This window comes from Phaenicophaeus curvirostris (assembly GCF_032191515.1).
Source record: "Phaenicophaeus curvirostris isolate KB17595 chromosome W unlocalized genomic scaffold, BPBGC_Pcur_1.0 scaffold_35, whole genome shotgun sequence".
NCBI lineage: Eukaryota > Metazoa > Chordata > Aves > Cuculiformes > Cuculidae > Phaenicophaeus > Phaenicophaeus curvirostris.
This window is the reverse complement of record NW_027206664.1, coordinates 899,078-925,719: the sequence shown is the minus strand read 5'-3', so window position 1 is coordinate 925,719 and position 26,642 is coordinate 899,078. Positions and strand designations below refer to the sequence as shown.

At 46.6% G+C, this 26,642-nt stretch overlaps 1 protein-coding gene and 1 long non-coding RNA gene across 3 annotated transcripts in view; both read right to left on the bottom strand.

Moving 5' to 3' along the window:
* LOC138733840 (uncharacterized) overlaps positions 1-26,642 on the bottom strand; it is a 252,031-nt gene that overhangs the window by 121,915 nt on the left and 103,474 nt on the right. The window lies entirely within an intron of this gene.
* LOC138733834 (mothers against decapentaplegic homolog 7-like) lies at positions 243-26,642 on the bottom strand. 2 transcript variants are annotated; one of them, XM_069881348.1, is made up of 4 exons: positions 26,144-26,642; positions 25,499-25,552; positions 21,015-21,089; positions 243-2,059 (listed from the first exon to the last, which is right to left on the bottom strand). In XM_069881348.1, exons 1-4 carry the CDS (start codon positions 26,640-26,642, stop codon positions 1,524-1,526), a joined length of 1,164 nt encoding a protein of 387 aa, XP_069737449.1. In that variant the 3' UTR covers positions 243-1,523. The 2 variants fall into 2 exon arrangements, with proteins under 2 accessions (XP_069737449.1, XP_069737450.1); XM_069881349.1 differs by having other exon boundaries at positions 21,015-21,086.

The window sequence follows — 26,642 nt, the reverse complement described above, 5'->3', positions numbered from 1 at the left end:
TTGGATGCATCCAAGCCAGGGAGCCCAGAGCCACTTGCAGCGATTCAGACCAACAGAGTCCAAAGGTCAGGAGTGCCCCTATCTGGGTGCTACCCACACCAGTGGTCCTATATGGGGATGGGTGGGGTGGGTCTCCCCACTGCCTACCCCACACTGTACCTGCTTAGAGCAGCATCTCTCTTGCCTGCCTCATCCCCACCACTAAAAAAAGCCACTCAGGACAGCCTGGGATCAAGTGTACTTTTTAATTTTTTTAATGGAACATAAATGCCTTTAAAAAAAGAACATTCACCTGGATGATAACACCCATAGAAAAAACACCAATCTCATTTTCTTTTTTACTTGGCATTTGTTATTTGCATTTATATTAAATCAAAGTGCATCTTTCTTATTTTTTCTCGTTTATACACATTGTACAATACATAAATAATGATGCTTATAAAACATCTTTATTTTATATATATATAACATAAAATACATTTTTTTCTTTAATAAATCTCAAGGGTTTCTTCAGGAGTCTTTTTTGTATGTTTTTAATTTCCAAAGCACTAAAATGCTGAAGTTCCAATGAAAATGCTCTTGTTCATTTAAACCTTTATATTTAGAAAAAATAGCTTATATTAAGGTCTAAACATGCTCATCGAGCTAAGAACAGTGTAAAAGTATCATACTCGTGTATGAATTAAAGAAGAAATGAAAACGCAAGTGCATTCCAGATAGGATGGTACTGGGATAACCTGATCTAACCAGGTTACAATAGACCAGCTATCATAAACACCTTTTTCTTCTGTTTTCCCATTTGTTTTTCATTTGTTTTGTTGGTTTTGTTTTGCTTTGTTTTGTTTTAGGATTAGGCTTCTGTTGCTTCACATCTCAGCTCAAATTATAAAGCAAGGGCCATTCACACTGTTTTTCTGCTGTTGTTTTCTCCTCTTGCATCAATCCATGACCATAAAAAAAAGCAGTGGAAGGATGAGTACAGTGACAAGACGTGAACTCAGCAACAAGAAAAATAAAATAAAAATTAAAAGGTTGCATAAGGTTTTGCACCATCCTTTGGCGCAACATGGGGTTAGCACTGCTGAGGAAAGGGTCTCAGTGTCACCATCATCAGGGATGGCTGACGGCAAGAGGAAGGTGGTGTGCAAAATATACAGGTATCTTGTCATTTTATCCAAGAGAAGGAGTTGTAACATACAGCAAGTGGCTTCCAAATCAATCGATCACATAGGATAATCCTTTCAGAGGCATGAAATAATTATCATTTGAGATCTATTCCCCTGCACTCTTTTCTTGCCCTTCTGAGTTATTGGTCATTCACACTTTTAAAAAATAGATGCATTCATCAAAATAGCCAAGGCAAAAAAAAATCTTTCCATGAGCTATTTCTCAAAACTGGAGGGATGGGACAGACGACAAACAAACAAACAAACACACACAAAATGTTTGCATGAAAAGCAAGCACTCGGAAATAATAGCAGCAAAGTAGTATAAATGTCGTGAGTCCACTCTGTCTTGAGTCATCAGTTATTAAAAATAACCTCCAACCAGCAAGGGCAACTGCTGATAAACTGTCTCGTGTAGCACTGGCCCCAGCCTTTCACAAAGCTGATCTGAACAGTAAATCCGGTCCATGGTTGCTGCATGAACTCATGGTCGTTGGGTCTCCGTAAGCTGTACGCCTTCTCATAGTCAAAAGCCTTGATGGAAAATCCTGGAAATACTTTGTGAACCAGCAGCGTCCTGGAGTCGGGGTTGTCCAGTGTGGCTGACTTGATGAAGATGGGGTAACTGCTGCGGTTGTACACCCACACGCCATCCACTTCCTTGGTGAGCTGGATGCCATAGCCGATCTTGCTGCGGACCTTCTGCACCAGTTGGCTTTTGTTGTTCGAGTTGAGCTGTCCGAGACAGAAACCGTTCCCCTGAGGTAGATCATAGAAGATATCCAGGGAGGGCTCCTGGACAGAGTACAGCCGACCCACGCGCATTTTCTCTTCCCAGTATGCCACCATGCACCAGTGTAACCGATTCCCTGGCTCCTGAAGAACTTGGGAATCTACAGAACAGGAGAAAAAAAGGGAAGAAAAGGATAAATTGAGCATCACGGGGGTAATATGATGCAACGCTAGCAGGTCCTTGCCTGCTCATGTCTTCATGATTCTCTCCACACACACCAATGCCCATAGCACATCCATCATTAACGAAAGCCATGTGCTAAGGCCACATTAATATAATTTCAGTTGACCCAGGTTTGGGTCAACTGTGCTGCTTCATTGCCTATCTCTATTTAACGATGTAGCAATTCTGGGTCCTAAATTGTCAGGTCCACCTTCAGAAGTGGCTTGAGACCCACCAGCAGCACCTGTGGTGCAGTCATCCTTCACCCAAGCCATCACTAGGATCACCTTCAGTGTCAACAGGAGAGATCAGATGTTCCAGCCAGCTGCATCCAGAAAGACCAAACACACACAAACACCCTAAAACCCCTTATTTGCACTCACCAGACAGTAGATCCATTTCCATAAATAACTACCTACTTTGCACAGATGCCATAAAAAAAAAGAGGTGCTGCTAAGAAAAGCACATTGCAGGTCACCCCATGGAGCCAGAAGGGACAAGGACTCACCTGCTCTAGTTCATGGGGCTTTTCCCTGCCTATAGGAAGAGCCTGGGTGATTGAGAGGATGGAGATGTTGGATGAAGCCCTGACCCACAGAAAGCACCATCAGACAGCAGCAGTGTGGGGACCAGAAATCTTGTGCTCATTGACAAAAACAGACTAAAAAACCCACCTAAAAACCATTTGCATAGCCTTTCTTTTAACTCCCTCATCTGTAGCTACCCCCTACAAGCAGCAAGGATATGATGTGTGAGGAAAAAGCAAAGTGGGGGCTGAGAAATGTGAAAAGCCCCTTTTCCTGACAGAGGACCCCTAGCAGCCTAGCACTGCTCAAGCAGGTAATTCCTTCCAGCCTCAGTAGGCATGTTAAGACCCAGGAACTATTCAACTCTATAATCGCATTAAACAATATATTAAAAAAAAATATCAAGCTTGGAATGCAAGTTAGTGAGTACTACCAAAATAATCACCTGTACCATGGGAGCAGTTACGGGACTGGGGATGGTGGGTGACCCAGAACCCCAAGACCCCCCCAGCATGAGCAATGGCAGCGGCATGCTGGCTGCCCTGTTTTCTATATTTTTTGCTACTTTATTAGTAGCCCATTATGCCAGCATAGGAGTTTTTCTCCTGTCTCTGAATTGTGCTTCAAGCTCTTCACTGTGCTTTTGTAAGAAAAAAAGCCCAGCCACTCACTTTTAATTTCCTCATTTCTATGCCAGCAAGGAAAATATTTCTCCAGTTGCTGAAAGCAGCTACTAAAATTGGGCCTGACTGCATATGCCCCAAAACAGAGACCCTCACTCCTGGGTGAATTCAGGGATGGGAGTCCTGGCAGTGTGGAGTGGTCCCCAGGAAAGCATCTGTTGAAGTGTGCCCCAGTTTGTCCTTCCACTTCCCCTTTTTGGTGCCTTCCAAGACTTTGTTGCAGATAACTTTATATCCTGCTGAAACCTGGCAGTGCATGAGGGACCAAGGGGGGATGAGGTGAACAGCTTGGGTTACCTCACCCCCAACCTAAATGGGGTGTCCCCCACCCAAGGGTGCACCCAGCAGGGCAAGAAACACCTCTGGGATGGTGTTTCCCCCACCTGCCCGAGAGATAAAGGAATTCTGTGGGGAGATACTCCTGGCTAGAGGGAGATGATGCTTCTGGATCTGTCCCCATCTTGACCATTCATCACCTCCCTCCACCGCACCCTCCCCACTGACTGCCTGCCAGCAAAGATCAGAGCTTGTTGGCTTTTGTTTTATAGCAGCTGAGGGAATTCTGAAGCAACAGCCATTGAACCCTGCTGAAATTCCTATATGTTCTTATTTATTTGAGGAGGGGGGAAAAAAATTCTTCACCTGATATTTGTGCTTGCATTAGCGAAGATCACTCGGCTATGAATGAACGGACCTTTATGGAGGGCTGGAAGTTCATGAATGAATCCCATTCAATAACATGGGGTGACCAGACTTCAAGAACAAGTGTTAGGTAATTTGGGATTTTTACTTTTTTTTTAAGGAGCTAATGCCAGCATGCAGTATAAAAAGCCAGAACTTTTTCCCTTTGTGGGATTCAGTTGTTGACTGGATGTCGATTAAAAAAGCCACGAGAATAGAAGAATTGAGTTCGGATACTAAACAGGATCAGACCTCCTTGCCAGCCACCACCAAAGCTGCTTTTCATGGTTGTTGGGACCACAGTAGAGCTCTCCTGCTTCCACCCACCTCCCTGATTCTGGCACCTGCCAGGAAAAGTGCTGGGTATAGCCAGTGGCATCACTCAGGCAGCAGAGGCAGGAGAGGAAGTTGCAGGAGAAGAGGAAAAAATGATGCAGGGATGCTTCCTACAGTGATGGAGATATTTTTTCCCCAAAAAGGCTTTTTTGGTTGCCATGACCATGGTTCTAGACAAATGAAGCAAATAGATGCCCCAAAACACCTCACTGGGTTCATCCCGTGCAACCTGGGTTTCTGGGAGGGACCCATCATCCAACTCCCATCACTGCCTGCTGCCAACTCACACAAAAACCCAGCTCCTTGGAAATTTGCAGCCACATCACCCTAAATGTGTACTTGCATGCGACAGCCCAGAAACAGCTGAGAAATGCATAATTTTTACAAGCTCCTTGGAGCAAACACATCCCTTTCTAAATGCTTGGAAAACTCCCATCTAACTGGGAGCAGTCCTGTATTCTAGCAAATAATGATAATGTTTAATGCTATAAACATCCGCGCTATTATTTCACTATTAAGCATTCCTCCATTTGCTGCTATCATCCGGGGAAGGATGCTGCAGAAAATGCTACATCCATACAGAAATCCTGGAGGATGGGACTCTAGAGCAATAACCCCCCAAAATTAAAAGCTGCTTCTGAACCAAGGAGGTTCAGATGAAGGTGGATATGGGAGATTCACACCATGGAAATATCAAAATTTATTAATAACAGCCTCACAACTTGGTCCTCCCAAAGCTGTGGCAGGAGGACTCAAATCTCACATCACTTGGAAGTGGCAGAAAATTTCTGGTGTGGCTTTTCTCCTTGATGCACCAACTCTTTTACATTTTTAAGATGGTGAAACCATGTCATCTGTACTTTATATTTCTGAGCTCTGGCAGTTTTATTAGGAGCTTGGGAAGAAAAAGTTCTTTTCTTTTTTTCCAAAATCAAACCAACTAAAACACCTCAGCAAAACTGAATTTGGAAAAAAAAAACCCAAAAACAAAAACAAAAAAAACCCAAAATGACAAAAACCAACGCAGGTCCTGACCAGCTTTCAGTTGTCAGCTTTGTCCCAATGCCAAGTTCATGAACATAGGAGGGGAGGTGGGCTGGGGGTCTTTTGTTTTGTTTTGACATAGATAGATGTTTTCCTGTAATCAACCAACCTCTAAAGAAAAAAGTAAGTATAGCACACACTGAGTAATCTCACTCCAGTACTGGGACTACTCCCATTTGATCAAGTCAAGAGCTATCCAAATTGTCGCTGATATCTGCAATAATAAAAACTCATCGCTGAAAATGGGAATATGACTGCATCCCTGACTGGGTTTTTTAACTGCCCGTAATTTGAACTTTCCTCAATGATATTAAGACTAGATGCAAATTAAATTATCCACCTGTAGAAGTGTTTCAAACTACATATCTATACTCTTTTTTTATATATATATATTTATAGTTTGGGGTTTTTTTAAGAGCAGATTTGACCCAAAGCATCTTCTCATGCTCTTCTCACCATCATGAATGGGTAAAGGCAATGGATAAATTAATGTATATGTCCACCAAGAAATCAGCACCAGAAGGAGATTGGTCTTACAGACCTTTCCTAAAAGGACCATGCCCCAGATGTGGGCTCCTGAGGCAGCAAAGAGATCCAGAGGGTTGGCGAGATCCCTGCTTGGCTTCCTAGGAGACAGCTTTCTGCTGGAAAACAAGCAGTGTGGACACTGCCAATGAGTAGATGAACCTATGGTCCTTCCTCCTTATCCATCAGCAAACATGGAGGGCATCTGTGCTTAAGAAAAATTGGCTGGACAATCTGTCAGCACAACACGTCATCTGGCTGGGGCCAAGGCTTAGACCAACCTCAGTGTGTCTCATGCCCAGTAATCTCTCCCATCTGACCTTAAGTGGCATTTGCGAGCCTGGGGCAGAGCCATGCCCCTCATCTCCTCATTGAGATGAAAGGGATGGAGACACAAACCCTGGATCTTTTTAAGGGGTTTTGCACGCTCTTCTTGAGGGTCCTCAGGGAAGGGCACTCCGGTTGCAGTTTTGCCCCTCATGTTACTGGCAAGGATCTCAGGAAAAACACACCCCTGAACTCTTACTCAAGAGGTCAACAGGCATTACATCAAGGTTAAGAGAATACCAAGCACAACGTGCTACCACACAGCTTATCAAAGCAAAGAAAAACAGGCATCAAAAAGGCAAAATTTACTTCCTTTCTAGTCTCTCGGGTAATTTACAGGTTACTTGGGTGAGAGAACAAGCAAACAATAAAAAACCCAAGAAAAATCCTTTAAAGCCAGATTTCCAGGTATGCTTTGCAGAAAAGGGTCTTTGTACCTTTAACAGAGTTTGTGGACAGTCGGGAGACACCACCCACAGCAGTTTGCCCCAAACCTTTTATATCTCCCTTCCCACAAAGGCTAGACAGCTTCAGATTCCTCAAACTCCCCCTGCTTTAAATGGCTGGGATAATTTCGGAAAGGCTAATTTAGAGGATGGCCATGTGTTAAGCTCCTGTTGTTTTCAGGGAAAATAAACCCTTACCCAATGAAGGGATGCCACAGCCCAAGGACCCATGGGGTCCCCCACTGAGCCAACACAAAACCCCCAAAGAGCTGTGACAGTCAGTTCATGTCAACACATACTTAGGGAGACCTTAATCTGTGGATTATTAACACAATAGACCATAACATCTCTTTAGAAGCCATTACAGCCCATCATGCCAGTAGGTACTTACAGAGTCCTTAATCCGTGGATTGACAGGCCAGACCATACATTTGTGTCTGTCTGATTAGGCAGCTCTTATTAATCAACATATACAGTAGTCATGCAGGCTAAAGAGCCTTATTATTATTTCTTCAATTTATTAACAAGTTGTCCACATAATCACTTAAATGGCTCCTTGCCCCTAGCAAAATCAATCAACCTTGCATGAAAATAAATGTCCACCTGAGTTTCCCCCCAAGATTTCAGTTTGCTGAATTTTTTTAAGGGATGGTATCCAGAAGCTGAGATGTCGCCAACAGATTTGAAATTTTGCAAGTCTGATGGGGACACACAGAATAAAATTTGGCAGAAGTCATCAGAAAGAGTCTGGGATTTCCCAGTACTTGTAACCAGGGCTTTGGTTCAGACTCTTGTTAGCAGCAACCTATGAGCCAGGACAAAAATTAGGTCAGGTTAGATGGTGAGTAGAGATGACTGATCCCTGAGGACATCCCCTAAGGTTCCCAGCCCAACTTGGTGGCGCCTTGAGTCAGCCTTCTCTCAACCTGGAACCCACCCCTGACCTTTGAGGGTTAATTCAGAGATGAGACACAAAAGCAAGAAAACAAACCAAGAAAGGGTCCCTACAAGCATGTTGTTGCAGACCTACAAACCTTCAAGAGCAGGCATCAGTATGGCAGAAGATGTCAAAGCTGTCCCAGGAAGACTATCCAAGTGATTAATCAATTACCACAGCTAAAAAAAGACTCAAGAAGATAAGAACCTCTTTTTGTGCCCATTTTCTTTAAAAGTAAAGCAAGACTGCAGCTACAAGAGGGAAGGAATATGCAGGCATACATCAAAAGTGCCTGTCTGCCCATCTCCAGCGCCAGCTGACTCCAGTTTCCTCCATACCAGGCTTTGGGCTTCATCACCCATGCAAATTAAAGAGTACTGTGCTGCCTGAAGGCCGAATTTCAACTCAGCTCAGAGAAAAGCCTTAGAGGAAGGGTGGGGATGAAGAAGCCAGCCAAATCCATTCATAATATTTACAATAAATTGGCCTCTGCTGTTTTTTAGTATAGTCAATCTAACTGGTTTTGAAGTTTTAATTTAGAGAATCTTCTTTATCTGCCTCTCCTTCTACACCACTCAAAGGTGTGAGAAAACTTTTCCCTTGTTTCAAAAAAGCAGTAGGATGGGAATCTCTTCCCTAAGCTCCAACCTGGCAGTCGGGTGGGACGAAGGGATGCTTTAAGAGGGAAGACTCTTCCAGAGGGGTGCTACCAACATCCATGCGGTTTTTAAAAACCCCATGGATAGGTGCAAGGGCATGTGGGTCCAGGTGGAAAATGTCCAGAAATACATTTTTGCTGCATGTGTCACCATTGCTGTTCTCCAGCACTGGTAGGGATGTCCTGGGAAGACTTGCTGGTTTAGGAGGTGTTGCAGGATGCTCTGCAGCCCCATGCACTCTCCAGTCTCTTCTCCTGCCTTGATAGCAATCCAGAATAATCACATTTTAATGACAATCAGCCAAGACGCTCCTCTAGAAAGTGCAGGAAGCCCAAGTCAGCATTCATGAGATGCTGCCATGCCATGCTCGAGTGACTTGGGGCTAGTACCAGCCCCAGGAGATGAGCAGACACCTCCATGCTTCGTCCTCAGCAGATACCAAGACACACCTCTTCTCCACCCGTACCCAACCAACATCTCAACCAGAAACCTTATGAGAAGGAGAAACCAGCACACAAAGGCCTCCTGACTTACAATGATGCAAATCAGACCTGAAGAAGATCTTGCCAAAATCTCTCTCTCAACTTGGGTTGTGCTGGAGCTCCTGTGACAGCATCCTGCCCATCACTCTTCCAGCGCAGGGATAAATCACTGACACGGATGCTGAAGCCACCAGGTTGTGTCAGCCCTGGGGTCACAACCATCCTGAATGCAGCCACCGAGTCGGTTTTAGAGGATGAAGCCCTTAAAAAATATTTTGCAATTAAAAATAAAGCTCCACTGTTGCAAGGGGGGAAGGTCACCTGGTACCCAGCAATGCCCTGGGGAGGGCAGGGATATGGCCCCCAGGAAAGCCATAGCTCTCCACCGACAACATGTAGCTATCTGGGTTACGCATTAAAAACCTTGTAAATACTTTAATAAAAACTGAAGCAAAGCAGTCCAGGATTTCTAAACAGATCCCTAAAACACAGATTTATGTTAGGAATATTTTTCCCCCAACCTACACTCCATGCACGCAGACAGCATTGCTGTCACTCTCATTTCAATAACGAAAAAAAAAGCCTCTCCTCACAGCACACCAACCTAGAATTCTCCCCAAAAACTGAAAACAGACATAAATGTGTTAACACACACACACCCCTCTGTCAAAAAGAAAAAAGACCACCCTCAGCTTCCTTTCCCAGAGCAGCATCTCTTGCAGAGATGTAAACCCATGGAAAAAGCAGGGTTTGAACAAAAGTCCTTTTCACACCCATTGTGCCCTGCTCCATAACAATTAATAAAACTGTTTAGCAAGGCTGGCATTTGGAGCATTTTCTGCATTTCTACCAATAAATTCCAGTCCCATATCTGATGGAAAAGGCTCTTGCCCTTTCCCCTCCCTCCCTTGCCTTCATTCCTCCTGGCTTTCTTTACAACCTAATACCCTGTCAACATGGGGCCAGGGCCTACTTAGGGGGGAAATAAAAACACCCAGCGCCAGACTGGAGACAGCATGCAGACTGGAAAAGTTAATCATTACTTCTGTCTGCCTTCATAATCTAATCACACCTATTCCTAACAGCAGGCGATGAAGCACACTCGTGTACAGCAGGATTGCTGCCCAGGGACGGATGGACCAACAGATGGATAGCATCAGCCCCTACCTGGGTAAGGGGCAAGTGAGGGATAGACAGACAGACAGCATTTGGACAGAGTTCATAAGCCTGGTCACGCACACACCCTTCCCCTCTCACTTTGTTCTGGATTAATAACACTTAGCAACTATAGAGAATATTACATTCATTAAGTAATTAACCCTCCTGGCGCTCTAGCAGTGTTGGCACCCCTTCATGGATGGAGGCTGGCAGAGGTGTGCCCTGGGCTATAAAATGGGGTGGGTTGGCAGCACACAGATTTAAAAAAACAAACCCCAAAAAGCTCCTTGTGCACATCCCACCCTGCTTACGGTGGCAACAGCAAAGCTATGTCCGGGGGGGACCATGCCACAGCCAGGGTGGCATCGCCAACAATCAGCAGCATCCTCCCATAGAATCATAGAATAACCAGGTTGGAAGAGACCCACCAGATCATTGAGTCCAACCATTCCCATCAGTCACTAAACCATGCCCCTCAGCACCTCGTCCACCCGTGCCTTAAACACCTCCAGGGAAGGTGACTCAACCACCTCCCTGGGCAGCCTCTGCCAGTGCCCAATGACCCTTTCTGTGAAAATTTTTTTCCTAATGTACAGCCTAAACCTCCCCTGGTGGAGCTTGAGGCCATTTCCTCTTGTCCTGTCCCCTGTCACTTGGAAGAAGAGGCCAGCTCCCTCCTCTCCACAACCTCCTTTCAGGTAGTTATAGAGAGCAATAAGGTCTCCCCTCAGCCTCCTCCAGGCTAAACAACCCCAGCTCTCTCAGCCGTTCCCCATAAGGCCTGTTCTCCAGCCCCTTCACCAGCTTCGTTGTCTTCTCTGGACTCGCTCCAGAGCCTCAACATCCTTCTTGTAGGGATAGGCCCAGAACTGAACACAGGATTCGAGGAGCAGTCTCGCCAGTGCCGAGTACAGAGGAAAAATAACCTCCCTGGACCTGCTGGTCACGCTGTTTCTGATACAAGCCAAGATGCCATTGGCCTTCTTGGCCACCTGGGCCACTGCTGGCTCATGTTCAGTCGGCTGTCAACCAACACCCCCTGGACCCTTTTTGTATGAAAAGTATGAAAAGTATGAAAAAAAAAAAATTCCTCAGGAAGCTAGAGCGTCGCGCTCAAGCAAAGGTGACATTGCTAGTCAAATATTTTTCAACATGATAAAACCAAAATAAAATACTGGAGCAGCCTCCCTTGGAAAAGCAGGGCCCATGGGAATGAGGTTTTTTTCTCCTTTCTCTCCCTCCAGCACTTTCTTTCCTTTCACTAATAACTATCTTTTCTTGTATTTTTTTTCTTGGCTGTTTCCTCATAAAAGACTGATGCAAATTCCTGTCTTGCCCCAATGTTTCCTGTTAATTAACAGGGTGAATGTTATCATCATGTTTTTAAACAGCTACCCAAAAAGAGGGAAGGGGGAAAAAAAAAGGAAAAGTAAAAAAAGAAGGGGACAAAGATGCTATCTGTTAGCAAACATCACATCCCCAGTAGCACAAAAAAACCCTGGAAAAAGCTTTTTGGACCAGACAGCTCGAGCCCATTGGCAAAGATACCATCCCCGCAGGGTGTTTCCTGTGCAGGTCTATGCATCCTTCACCCTTCCCTTGATAGGGATGGAAAATGCTTGTCCAGAAAAGCCCTTTTTTGCATTAAAAAAGGAAAAGGAAAGGGAGAAAGGAAAAGAGGAGAAGAGGAAAAAAAATTAAAACAAAAAATAAAATCCAGAGAAAGAGGCAGCCAGCAACACCCAAGACACTGCTTTTCTTTGAAGTAGTTAAAAAATAAAAAAGCAAAAAAAATCCCAAGGCACTAATCCAAAGCGAGCAGGCAGAAAACCTCCAAGATGTTGAGCTCCTTCCCTTCTCCATCTTCAGCCCTGTGCAGGATAAGGCTGCTCGCTTCTCTGCCCCTTCCTGTTCCTCAACAGCAGCCATGACACAGACAGTACCCTGGCAGCACTGAAGCCAAGCCAACAGCCTTGGCATGCCATTGAGGGGTGAAAAAAAAGCGATTTAGGCAAAAAAAAGAGGGTGGTTAGAACAGAGACCATGACTGAGCAGTTAATATCTTGGCACTGAAAATAAACTGGAAAAGAAGCTCCTTTGTAACAGTCGGCAAGCAGCCAGGCTGCAGCATGGGTCATTCAAGCTGGCTGTGCATCTTAAAATGGGATGTACCCCATTTTTCCACCGGCATTGAGGTTTACGGTCTTGGCTGCTGCAGTTAGAAATAGGCATCCCCCCATGCTAGCAGCAGGAAAATGCATGTGGTTAATTTTACTGGTTCCTCCACTGTAAGTGATACTAGCTGGCAGACAGCAGGGATGGAAACGATGCAGCCTATATCCCTGCCAGCCTAGGGCTACTCTTCTATGAGTGTTTTTGTCCTGCCGAATTTTAAATGTATCTAATGATCAAGTTGCTGGCACATATCTGGACATCTTTTGCGAGCAGAGCATAGTTTGAATTGACACCTAACTTCCAAAATTAATTTTTTGTCCCAATTCCTCCCTAAGAAGTGACAGGTTGTGAGATAAAGCAATACCCATCATTGTCCTCACCATGAAGGACTCGCTGGTGGTGAGGTCTTCTGCCTTTTATTGTCAGCTGCTCTTAAGGCACCGTTTGGTTGGGAAAATCTGTCGGCGCCTGGAAAAATGGATTTAATGAAGCTGTACAGGGATGGATTGAAACTGAATGCTGGAGCGTGTCCAGAGCAGGGCAATGAAGCTGGTGAAGGGTCTGGACAACAAGTCTTATGAGGAGCAGCAGAGGGAACTGTGATTGTTTAGCCTGGAGAAGAGGAGGCTGAGGGGCAACCATATTGCTCTCTACCTGAAAGGAAGGTGTAGCAAGTTGGGTGTTGGTCTCTTCACCGAAGTAACAAGAGATAGAATGAGAGGAAATGGCCTCAAGTTGCATCAGGGGAGGTTTAGAGTAGATATTAGGAAATATTTCTTTACTGAAAGAGTGGTGAAGCATTGGAACGGGCTGCCCAGGGAAGTGATGGAGTCACCATCCCTGTAGATGTTCAAAAAATGTGTAGATCTGGCACTTTGTTACATGGTTTAGTAGGCATGGTGGTGTTGGGCTGACAGTTGGATGGGATGATCTTAAGAGGTCTTTTCCAACTTTAACATTTCTATGATTCTATGAAACACCCAGCATATAATGAGGGAAACACCTCTGCCATCTTTTTTTTTTTTTTTTTTTAAACCCACAGGGTGAGACCTCCCTTATAAAAAAACAAGCCACAGGGCCAAAGGAGCTAGAACAGGCAGCCAAGCCAGGAGCCCCAGGGTTGGTGCCAAGCATTGGCTCACTCTTCCCTGCCAGCCATAGTCAGTGAGGCAAACTGCCAGGAGGCACCTAGTCTGGCAGGCAGTCTCCTTTGATCCAGAGGCTCCAGTGCTGTCATCTTGGTGTTAACCCCTGATAACCTTGCCTTTTCCAGGATGGGACGGTGTTTGCTAACTAAGCATGGGGTGGTTTGTGTCTCCAACAAGGCTGGGAAGGAAAGGGTGCAATGCCTTGTGATGCTCAAAGCAAATTAAAAAATATTAAAAGGACGTATGCTCAAAAATAAACCAAGAATAAGTGATTGAAAAACAAAAATTCCCAAGCAATTGTTTAACCCTGGGACAAATATACAAACCTAGTTCCACAGGAAGATGCCTCAATTTCAGATTATAATAGGATGCCAATTTGTAAGTAAAGGCATTTCACAGGAGGTTATAAATTCTACAGAGGGAGGTGGAAAGGGGGGAAATGGGAAAACACAAGTAGGACTCTGTCGGAAAAATCACACAGGATCCTGTTTACATGGCGAGGGGAGTGATGAGGAGCTGCTTCGGGGAGCAAATAGCTCCAGATTTGGACAAGGTGTTTCTTCCCCAGTGAGCAGATACCAGCGGGCATCAGAGACAGTGAAATATTCCCAGCCTGCCTGTGGTTTTGGAATGAAATGTTGCTCAGTCAAATGGTCCTTTAAATCAGATGAGATCCCACCCCCAGGAGAGCCAGAACAGGGAGCGATGTTTACGCTTCTCCAGCCTCCAAAGGTCTTTTCCCATCTTTTCAGTTCAGAGGAGTTGGAAGGGAGAAACTGAGGCTGTGCTTGCTTTGGAGGAATCCTGTGGGTCTCCCAGCCTCAAGCCTTGCAGAGCCTTGGCCCAGCACCCACCAAGCACTGTCACTCAGCATCCACTGGATCCAGGAGACCCTGGGGTGGTTCCAGAGCCAGGGTAAATTAAGAGAATCGGGCTGAAATGTGGGTAAACTCTCAGGTTTGATATTTTATGAATAAATCCTATAAATACAAAAGCAGCAGAGGTGGTGAAGAAACAAGTCAGCTCATCTCACTTTCCCTGTCATGGCCAGCTCTGGGCTTCCTGGAGAGCTTCGCTTTGCCAGCAGATCCAGCATCATTCATCTGTCCTGCAGGAGAGCCACCTTCTCACCCACCACAGGCATCACAATCTTCCAACAGCCAAGAGCCACCAGCTTCACACAACACATGGGTCAAGAGGTAGATGTCCGAGGCTGGGTGGAGAGCATCCCATGAAGACCCAGCACCAAGACCATCAAGCACTATAAGCTCACTCCTACTCTTGAAGTAGAGGTCCTGCATGGGTTTTATGGGAATTCAGCTCACAATAATCAGATGCCACTGGACCACGGGCCAGCCACCTTCAGGCTCTCCAAGCATGGTTTTGCTTGTTTGAAAGCATAACTTGCCACATCTGCTGGGAACAAGTCAGCTCAAACTACAGGAAAAAACACCCTCTGCCTCTTATTTACAGAAATTATTTTTATCTCGAATGGGATATTTTTGCCGTCTTCTTTATCCACGTCAAGGATACAAAGGATCTGGTAATACCTGAGCACAATCATCTCAGTGTGAGATAGTGTGAGCAAGGAGTCCTGACCTACCCACAGAGCGACCATCGAAAAGTACAGATGTAAGAAAATAAATAAAGGTAAGAATATGGAAGCGATAGCCAGCACCTCTGCGGGAGCAAGGGGTGCATCAGTCAGAGAACAGGATGTCTAGGCAAGAAACAACAGAGGTAAGATGAGAAGAGGATACCAGCACAGTGTCGAGGACTGCACAATATTGCAGAGGTTGTGGAGAGGAGGGAGCTGGGCTCTTCTCCCAGGTGACAGGGGACAGGACAAGAGGGAATAGCCTCAAGCTCCGCCAGGGGAGATTTAGGCTGAACATTAGGAAAAAATTTTTCACAGAAAGGGTCATTGGGCACTGGCACAGGCTGCCCAGGGAGGGGGTTGAGTCACCTTCCCTGGAGGTGCTGAGGGGCATGGTTTAGTGTTTGATAGGAATGGTTGGACTCGATGATCCGATGATCTTCCAACCTGGTTATTCTGTGATTCTATGATTCTATGAATATTGCATTCCTGGGCCAGGAAGGGGAACAGAAAGAGGAAGGAGGAAAAGAACAGCTCAGATCGGTTATTGCAAGAGGGAACATCGTGTACATCCTCCCAGACATATTGCTGCCCCTCCCACATTCTCCAGTGTCTTTGATATCCATCAATGAAACTGCCTTCAGCCTCCAGGAGACTGCAACACTGGTGTTGGCCAGACCAGAGACTTCTCCTCATCAAAGGATCTTCATGGAGAGCTGCAAGGGCACTTGCTTCCATGTCCTTTTTAATGCTCCTTTTGCTATTATCCTCTCCACACGGTTTCCCTGCCAGAGTAGCTGTGAACCCCAGGCTGGCTCCATGCCCAAATTTTTAGTGCCAAGAGCAATCTGCCTCACTAAATCCTGCCCTTTCAGCTTCCAGACATTAGGACAGGTCTACTGACTTTGAACACCACTACTACACCAGCATCCACTATCCATCACTGGTGGCCAAAGCCTATGGTGCTATAGGAACCCACCACCACCATCCACCCATGATGTCTTCTTCCTCAGCCTCCTGCTCATTTACAAATATACCAAAATTAGGGCTTTTTGCTTTTCTTAAAGCCACCCTTTCAAGGAACTGCAAATTCAGCCCAGATAGCCCTGGTCTGGAGGGGATGAGGGATGCTGGAATCTCCACCCAGCATCACCGATATCCATCTGCCCAAACTCAGGTCAGACCAAGCCAAAGTGCTCCCCATGTATCCTGCCAATAAATCATTAAAACTCTCTTCAAATACACTCTTCTGCTAACTAAAATATGCAGGGGGGGGTAGAAAAAAAAAAGGAGAAAATGAGCTTTGGGGGACAGCTGCAAAGTACATTTATTTTCCTTTCTCGACTGGGTCTCTTGAGTTGGGAATTTTGAGTGCTGCACTTGTGCATGCAGAAGGGAGATGCCAGGAAATCAGAGCAAATTCAAAACAAATGCTTTTTCATGTGGAGGCATTTAGCTTTGTTTCAGGGTTTGGGTAGCTAACTGTATTCCTTCATAAATCAATTCTCCTATCAGCTCCTCATTAAACTAAATGGCTACAATTACATTTGGGGAGGAAAAAAAGAGTGGTTAATGATCATAAAATGTTCTGTTTCCAGGCTTGGGGGGAAAACCCTTGATAAGGGAGACAAAAATAAATCTAATCCAATGAAATAATAAAAATATAATAAGAAAACAGTAAAAATATCCTGCATTTACAGGGGAAACCGTGTTTTCTTTTGGGTAGGAGGCTCTATTAAGGAGTTTGGGCTCCCCTTCCTGCGGCCCTTTGGGAGGCACCAGGAATGAGCCGTGTTATTTACTGCAGCTCAAGCCCCCACCTCCCACTTTCCCTTTGGGAGCAGAGAAGCCAGACAGGAGCAGAGTAGCCAGATAAGATGTTATCAATAGGCTGAACCTTAGAGAAATCCCACTTTTAAAAGTGAGTAATTCCTCTGCTTATTTCATGTGGTATCCTGTGGATTTGAACTCTCTCCTGCCCTCTGAAATGGGTGTATTGCAGGAGGAAAAGGGAAAAATCAAATATATCTAACAACATCCTTATTGTGTTGTTTTGTTTCTTGTCCTTCTTTCTTTTCACAGTCTCTTTTTTTTTTTTTCTTCCCTAAAGCTGTAGGCTCCAATATTAAAAAAAAGTAAAGAAACCCCCACGTCTTCTGCATAAAAAAACCAAACAAAAAACCCAGCAACAATTCTCTGATCCCTCTCCCCCTCCGTTTGCTTAATCCTCATTAGGGCCTCTGAACAAACGATATGCTCCCCTCTAAAATAACAGACCAGGCTGAAGGTTCGGCAGCCCAGCTGAAGTGCATTTACACCAATGCACGCAGCATGGGCAATAAGAACGAGTTGGAAGCTGTCCCAGGGCAAGGAGGCTATGATGTCGTTGCTGTCGTTGCCATTACTGAAACGTGGTGGGATGACTCATATAACTGGAGTGCAGCTATGGTGGGGTACAAACTCTTCAGGCGGGACAGGAAGGGCAGGAGAGGAGGCGGGGTAGCCCTCTGTGTAAGAGAGGACTTTCATACCATCAAGCTTGATTATGGTGATGAGGAGATTGAGTGCCTGTGGGTTGAAATCAGAGGAGCCCAAAAGAAGGCAGATTTTGTGATGGGAGTCTGTTACAGACCACCCAGCCAAGAAGAAGCAGCTGATGAGCTCTTCTATAAACAGCTGGGGTTAGTCTCTAGATGGATGACTCTTGTTCTTGTGGGAGACTTCAATCTTCCTGATATCTGCTGGAAGTACAATGCAGCAGAAAGGAAGCAGTCTAGGAGGTTCCTGGAGTGTGTGGAAGACAACTTCCTCGCACAGCTGGTGAGGGAACCAACAAGGGAAGGTGCCCTCCTGGACCTGCTGTTTGTGAACAGAGAAGGCCTTGTGGGGGATGTGGCAGTAGGAGGATGCCTAGGACAAAGCGATCACGAGATGATAAGGCTTTCAGTTCTAGGTGAGGTGAAGAGGGTGGTTAGCAGGACAGTCGTATTAAACTTCCAGAGGGCAGACTTTGAACTGTTCAGAAGGCTGGTTGGCCAAGTCCCATGGGAGACAGTCCTTAAGGGCAAGGGAGCCCATGAGGGCTGGGAGCTCTTCAAAAAGGAAATCCTAGCAGCTCAGGAGAAAGCCATCCTCATGTTCCGGAAAAGGAGCCGGGGCAGGGGAAAAGAACATCTTGGTTGAGGAGGGAGATATTGAGAGATATCAAAAAGAAGAGAAATGTCTATGAGCTTTGGAAGAAGGGACAGGCGTCTTGGGTGGACTACAGGAGGGAAGTGAGATCGTGCAGGGAAAAAATCAGGAGGGCTAAGGCTCAACTAGAAATTAGATTGGCTAAGTCTGTGAATGATAATAAAAAATCATTCTATAAATATATTAACAATAAAAGGAGGACTAGGGAGACCATACAGTCCCTATTGGATGCAGAAGGAACAACAGTAACAGGGGATGAGGAGAAGGCTGAGGTACTTAATGCCTTCTTTGCCTCAGTCTTTAATAGTAAGGAAAGTTGTTCCCTTTGTGTACAAACCCAGGAGTTAGAGGAACAGAACGAGGCTCCCATGATCCAAGAGGAGGTGGTCAGAGCCTTGCTAGCCCGACTAGATACCCACAAGTCTATGGGGCCGGATGGTATCCACCCAAGGGTATTGAAGCAGCTGGCAGATGTGCTGGCCAAACCCCTTTCCATCATCTTCCAACAGTCCTGGAAGACAGGGGAAGTCCCACTGGACTGGAGGCTGGCTGATGTTGTGCCCATCTACAAGAAGGGTCGCAGGGAGGACCCAGGAAACTACAGGCCTGTCAGTCTGACCTCAATGCCAGGGAAAGTCATGGAGCAGGTGACCCTGAGTGCTACAATGAAGCACATTCAAGAGAACTGGGTGATCAGGCCCAGTCAACATGGGTTCACAAAAGGCAGGTCTTGCCAAACTAACCTGATCTCTTTCTATGATAAAGTGACTCGACTACTGGATGAGGAAAAGGCTGTGGATGTATCTTCCTGGACTTCAGTAAAGCCTTTGACACAGTTTCTCCCAGCATTCTGCTTCAGAAACTGTCAGCCTCTGGCCTGGAGAGGCGCACACTCTCCTGGGCGGAAAACTGGTTGGCTGGCCGGGCCCAGAGAGTGGTGGGAAATGGTGTGAAATCCAGCTGGACGCCAGTGACAAGTGGGGTTCCCCAGGGCTCAGTGTTGGGTCCAGCCCTGTTCAATGTCTTTATCAATGACCTGGATGAAGGCATCGAGTGCACCCTTAGCAAGTTTGCGGACGACACTAAGCTGGGTGGAAGCGTGGATCTGCTGGAGGGTAGGGAGGCTCTGCAAAGGGATCTGAACAGGCTGGACCGCTGGGCTGAGTCCAATGGCATGAGGTTTAACAAGGCCAAATGCCGGGTCCTGCACTTGGGGCACAACAACCCTATGCAGTGCTACAGACTAGGAGAAGTCTGTCTAGAAAGCTGCCTGGAGGCGAAGGACCTGGGGGTGTTGGTTGACAGCCGCCTGAACATGAGCCAGCAGTGTGCCCAGGTGGCCAAGAAGGCCAATGGCATCTTGGCTTGTATCAGAAACGTGACCAGCAGGTCCAGGGAGGTTATTCTCCCTCTATACTCGGCACTGGTGAGACCGCTCCTCGAATCCTGTGTTCACTTCTGGGCCCCTCACCACAAGAAGGTGTTGAGGCTCTGGAGCAAGTCCAGAGAAGAGCAACAAAGCTGGTGAAGGGACTGGAGAACAGGCCTTATGAGGAGCGGCTGAGAGAGCTGGGGTTGTTTAGCCTGGAGAAGAGGAGGCTGAGGGGAGACCTTATTGCTCTCTACAACTACCTGAAAGGAGGTTGTACAGAGCAGGGTGCTGGCCTCTTCTCCCAAGTGATGGGGGACAGGACAAAAGGGAATGGCCTCAAGCTCCGCCAGGGGAGGTTCAGGCTGAACATTAGGAAAAAAAATTTCATGGAAAGGGTCATTGGGCACTGGAACAGGCTGCCCAGGGAGGTGGTTGAGTCACCTTCCCTGGAGGTGTTTAAGGCACGGGTTGACGAGGTGCTGAGGGGCATGGTTTAGTATTTGATAGGAATGGTTGGACTTGATGATCCGATGGGTCTTTTCCAACCTGTTCATTCTATGATTCTATATTAAACCCACAGAAAAACAAACAAGGCTCGCTCAAAGACATCCACACCTAATTCCTGGAGAGAGGCAGGGGCAGATGCACTCGTGCATGGCCGCCACCAACCTGTTTCTGAAATTCCAGTTTCAGGGCAATGAATGAATCATAAATCAGGGAGACATCCTGACAAAGGAAAGCACCTTCAAACATCAGCAAGTACATGCAGATACATCGTTTCAGACAATTTAATCCTGGTAGAGACAGAGCTCAGCCACAGATTTGGCAGGTCCAGGGTGGGAGATCAGGTTCTGAAGACACACCTTGGAAAAAGGCGTTGGGAGTTCTAGATGATCTTTAAAGGTCCTTTACAGCCCAAATCATTCTATGATTCTATGAAAAGCCCAAGAGGGGTGGGGAAACCACCCTCTGAACCCCCATCCCATAATGGCACCTGGAGGCTAAAGGAGATGGCAAATGATAAAATGAAAGAAATCACAGAATATATCAAATTGGAAGGGACCCATAAGGATCATTGAGTCCAACTTGCTCTTGCAATGTCTTCTGCAAAAAACAGGGTCACCTTTCCTCCCAAAGCACCACGAGCCTTGTGCATAAGATAAGGGAGCAAAGCCCTAGCATGGCTCTCATCCCAGAGAGAAGAGGTGCCACCACAACCAAGTCAAGGAGAGCTTGACATTAAATCCTTCTGCAAGGTACAATCACACATGCTCCAATAATCCATGCATCTGAACAAAAGGATTGCCAACATCACTTCCCCTTCCCCAACATGCCTCTTTCCTTTCTCAGTTCAAAAATTAATGGAGCATACAGTTGAAATTCAAAGGAAACATGAGCTTTCAGGGATGGAGAACCTCACCTGGGATTTCAACACATCCTCTTCATGAGAGGTATGCAGCTGCTACTGAAACAAAATCTACTTCCTCCTTCAAGCATGCCTTTCTCAACAACTCGCATCCCCAAATCTCCCAGCATCACTTAGTCATTCATAAGGACCCTTGGTCAATGCAACCTGCGGCCAAAATCAACAAGAGATATCTTACCTGAAAGCCCCCCAGGGGCTAGACTATTAGTTCCCCCTGTTTCAGTGGAGGAAGGCACAGAGTCTGGACAATCTGCTGGAGCAGAGGAAAAGAAGAAAAAAAAACCATCAGTATATAGGCAGTTCTTTGCAGGCTTCCAGCATCATCACGAGCAGAACACACATTCCAAAGAGTTTAGCAGGAAGCAATTACTAATTGACCATGCAGAGACAGCAGTTCATCAAGAAGCATCCACCCTAACTCATCATCTTAATCAAGGCTGCACACTGCGCTTCATCACCAGCCAATGCTGATTATAGACCAAGAAAAATTACAAACTGACTGCCATGTCTCTGGCCAAGTCACTGAGCAATGAGGTCAAGGTGGTTGTTGTTCTGATGTAAGCGAGCTCCCAAAAATGCTTAAATCGTGTCTTTACACACCCAATTTGGTCAACACCTGTAAGTCACTGAAATGGGAACCAAAAGGGAAATTTCCCATCGCCACCCTTTTGTGGCAAACACTCTAGATTTGCACTCCCCTGCTCATTTTTTTTCACTGCCAACTGCTGGCAGATCTCACACCCTGCTGTCACCTCCTGTGACAGGTAGGCAACAGGATCTATTCTTCCGTCCATCACCAAAGGGCAAGGGCAGGGTAAGACCAGCTGCCCCATTAGAGGTTTCTCCTGATGCATGGAGGCATTCAAGCTCAAGGTTTGTACCTTTCCATCCCAAGCCTGTTCCTCCAGGTGACTACAACCAGAAACCAACACCGATCCCCTGGTCCCATAGGCAAACTCCAGCTTTTCGGTCACTACCATGGGGGAGACAAGCTCAAGAACACTCTATGTCTGAGAAGATCCACAAAGTTCACACAACCTTCTGGTCCTCAGCAGGATGACAGGGACTTCGGGTTTCATGAAATTTGGACTCCCTAATGACATCATTTTGCTCATGGCTGTATCTCAAAGCAAAGGCCACCACTAGGAGAGCCAAGATAATTTTCTCCCCACTGATAAAGTATTTTTTCCAGATTTCATGTCTGAAATCCCAGTGAAGAAGAAATTCTTGTCTGCATAACATTATTTTATCAGAGTAAAGTAGAAGCCCTAACAGGAATATACAGTTTAACGGGATATACTTAATCAATCCAAAAACAATAGAAGAGACAGGAAATGGACTTACTTGTGAAATATTGTATATGATACACTCTCTAAATGCCTTGTTGTACTTTCTATGCTTTAAAGAAGTATGCTTTTTCTTTTTATTAACCCTTTCTAGTCCAGACAGAAGATTCCCCCTGCCCTTGCCCTGAGATGGCTTCAACTGCTTGGGCTACAGATCCCTTCTGAATGCAGGCTGGACCACCTTGCCCCATGCTGGGCTCCATCTGCCCCTAGTTACAGCTCCCTGATGAGCCCCTGTGGGATAAAGGACATAATTTGCCATTTCCATGTTGTCTTACTCTAGGGATCATACGTGACCAGAACCTCTGTTAGCACACTGGACAGGATGGCAGGAGAGACTCTTATCCTGACTTAAAACACATAACCCTAGCAAAGGAGTGAGGCTGGTCTTACAGCAATGCTGCTCCAGTTTGACTGCAAATCCACTTGACATTTGGCATTTCTGCACTGAGGTTGAAAACAAGGACAAATTCAGAGCTTCCCTAAACACGTGCACCACTCCCTGATCTGCACTGTCCATCAAATGAAAGCCCAAGTGTGCTTTCATGACTTCTTTACAACTGTCAACTCCCTTCCTGTGTCCCATCATCCAACAACCAGTTCCCTTCATCTATTAATTACCCTCTGAAGTCTCTTTAGAGGACACAGAGCTGATGTGTCTTGACTCTAGACCAAGCGTGATAGTCAGGTGTGGGATAAGCCCGAATGTGGGACCCTCCTAGGCTCTCTGCCTTACACGTGGCTGGTTTCATCCTTGCACTCTTCCCATCACCCACAGATTTGCCAAGTGCTTTTGCTAGTAGGGGGTACTTGGGCTCATTTTATTTTCAGCACCAAGAGGTCATAGTATCAGAGGTTTACACTTTACTGCATGTGAATCTCCTCCCAAAACTGCCTTCCTGCAATATAAAACCATCACAGAGACATACAATTATTCCTGGTGGCCATCAGTGCAAGCTTGCAAGGTGCTGAATAGTTCCTGGAAGCTGCCAAACCTCCAATTCCTCTGAAAGTCGATGCCACATTCTGCTCTGCAGCAACATCGGTGGGTTTCCTGCACTCTCATACTCCAGTAATACCATGACCAGCCACCCAGGAGCATGATGGACACAGTTGCTTGCAGACCCTTGTCCCACTTAATGATGGGTCAAAATATCTGCTTGAATTATTTGAGGGCACCACTATCCATCTCACTTCCAACACAGCCGCAAGTGGCAGATCCTGCAGGGATAGATATTAGGGATGCTGAGCGCCACATGCCTCCAGGATTGCAGAGTGAGCTTGGCCCTGTGCAAGCCACCTTCACCCATCCCTGCAACCATCCCACATAAGGAAGAGGGAAAGTCCTCTCCTTGATGAACAAGCAAGCCAGTCTGGACCTACAGCCTTCCCTCAGGTAACCTGGCTGTCAAGGGCAGACCTTTACACTCTACAGCAAGGGCACAAATACCAGATCTATCCTATCAACACACAGCCTTATGTGTCATTTCACTGTCTGCAGCGGAACCTCCAGCTCCCTGTCCATCCCTGCTTTCCTCCAGCCAGCAACGCAGTCTCAACTTCCATTATTCTTTTAAAAAGGAAAAAAAAGGAGGACTTTTTGGTGAGTAACCCAATTGTTTCTGTGTTCCCGATGGGCAGTGTTAATCACTTCCTATTGGCCCATAGGAATAACTTTTCCTTTTGAAATGTCACATTCATGTTCTGCAGCTTTTCTGTTTACACACATTTTGCTACCTTATGTCAACACTTGCTAATGAATAAATATATCACTCAGTAACTGCAAATGAGGTCCTGGCAGAGGCAGATTGGATGTTTAAACCCTGCTAATAGATTTATCTTAACATCTTTGCAGGAAATCAAAGGTAAGCTTTAACCCCTCTCTCCTGCAGCTCCAAACTCCTTTGCAATCCATGCCAGGACCATCATTGGGTAGAAAGAAAGACAATAAAGGCAGAAATACAAACTTTTGGGGGAGGACTGCAGGGACACAGTCAAAACAATGCCCATCTCACCCAAACACATGAAACTTCTCCACACAGCAGACCCTCAGAGTATGTTATGGAATAACTCTTCTACATCTCAACACTTGCTTGGGATGCTGAATGTACTCCCAATATACCTCTTACATTCATTAGCCTTTATCTTCTGTTTTTTCATGCTGAGAGGCAAAATATTTCATGCTTTGCAAACCAGATGTTTGTTAAACAGATATGCTTGTTTCCACAAGTCATAAAGATTTATTAGTGTTTCTTAGAGGGGAGAAACAATAGTCCAGCCTTTGAGGCAGTAATGGGCAGGATGGGACTCTACAGTGGTACCCCACGTGCCTGAGCCACCTCAAGTTTGGGGTTCCTTTGAGTCTCAAGAAACTAAAGAGCAGAAATTTTAAAGAAATTGCTCTTTTGGCCAAAAATAAAAAATATCTCTGCCTCCATGCAGCGCCATGCCCCTCCTGCCTGTTCTGACTAAAGGACAGGATCACAGAGACCACCATGCTCCAGCTAACCCTCTCAATCCACTAATCCTGGGAGAGCCAGGAGCTGCTCCTCCAAAGCTCTTCCCCATCCCCTGTCCATCTGTTCCCCCCTCCTCTGTCCCTGTCCCCGTCCCCCCCCCCACCTCTCCTTCTTCCAGTCCAATTTATTTCACACCTAGTAAGCTCACTGCCAAATGTTTATGCAGACAACCGCAAAAGAGCTGGTGTCAGCCTCAAATGGGCTTCTCCCCTGGCACCTTGACATCAAATTACAAGCAACAGGTATGCAGAGCAGTGCTAAAAAAAAAAAGATAACAGAACACACACACCCCTTTTCAATCCCCTTTCCTAATTTTATCAACCTGACAAGGTGGAATTAGGCTCCTTTGAAACTGAAAGATTTCTACCAACTTCATTTGTCAAGGTTCATTGGGATTCCCAGCCATCAGGGAGATGCTAATCCAAGCTGTGCTGGATCCCAACCTAAATCCCTACAAATTCACCTAGGGGTGTGGGAGCAAGCTGCACCACTGCCATTTACAACTGGAGCCCATGGTTTTCCTGGCTTTTCAAGTGATTTGAGCAGTGAAGGCCTGTGCTGCATTGCAATCTCTCCTAGAGTTTCCTGCTAGAGTTTTAAAATCCTACTCTGTGTAGAGGGAGTCTTAGATAAATTATACATTAATTCTTCCAGGGCTATCAGAAAGCACAGAAGCACGCTAGCAGCCCAAAAGTTAAATGCCTCGCAGTGTGACAAAGGCAGGAGACGTTTCCCCTTGAGAAAGGGGCCATTTTCCCTTTTTTCATCTGCAGTCTGCATTGAAAAAGTCCACTTACCAGTTGGTTTGAGAAAATCCATTGGATATCTGGAGTAGGGTGGAGGGGGAGACTCTGGAATTAGAAAAGTACATTGAAAATAAAGGCAGAGCCATGAGAAAGAAAATAAATTAAAAAAAAAAAAAGAGAGGAAAAAGAGATAGGAACTTATGATAACAGCAGCATTCTTTTAGCCAAACTGTCTGTCCTAGCTCTGGGGATTGGAGGCAGGGCAGCGAGGCGGTGATTGCCTTGATATTTAGCTGTCAGATAAACAAAAGGGGCCGTCTGGCGCCAGTCTCCCTGCTATCTGCCGCTCTGGCTGTCTGATCAGGGCCTCCTCGACTAGGCGGAGCCGCGGCAGCGCCGGGGCCGGACACCGCGCCAGGCGGGCCCTAATACCCCAGGCACGGCAGGGGGCCGGCGAAAAACCCGGGGACGCCAATGGGGGGGAGAAGGCTTGCCCCCTCCCCAAAATAATAATTAAGAAAAATCACATAAAGAACCGCAATGTAAAGGGATTTTTATTGGTGGGGGGTGGTGAGTGGGGTGACCCCTCTGGAAAAAAAAAAAAGTTCAGTGGGCAAGGAGCCAAGTGGGGCTACATATCCCCCCTACGCCGGGCCCCTCTCCCCGCTACATCCTCCCCCACCCCCCACCACCTACCTAGCTCGCAGAGTCGGCTGAGGTGGTGCGGGTTGCAGCAGACGAGCTCGGGTTGAGCCTTGCCGTAGGATTCACAGCAACATAACCGCTTCACTTCGGAGCAGTGGTGGAGGTCGGGCCAGCGGAACACCTTGCAGAGCAGCACGGGCAGCGAGTACCAGTGCTGGCCCAAGCGTGAGTCGGCCTTGGCGGGCAGCAGCAGGCAGGGGGTCTGCGCTCCGCCGCGGGACTCCACAGCGTGTAACAGCCCCTCCAGCTGCCGCTCCTTCAACCGCTTCAGCACAGCGTGGGTCAGCGCCTTCAGTTCCGCCTCCGCGCCCGCGAACGCCCGGCTGCCGCGGCCCGCCTTGCCCGGGCAGCACCCGCGCCCCCCGCCGCAGACATGCGCCCGGGCCTCGGCCGCCGCGCCGGGTTCGCCCGCCGCCGCCTCTTCCTCGCCGCCGGGCGCACGGCTCCGCCAAAGCCGCCGAATGAGCGCCGAGCGTTTGGTCCTGAACAT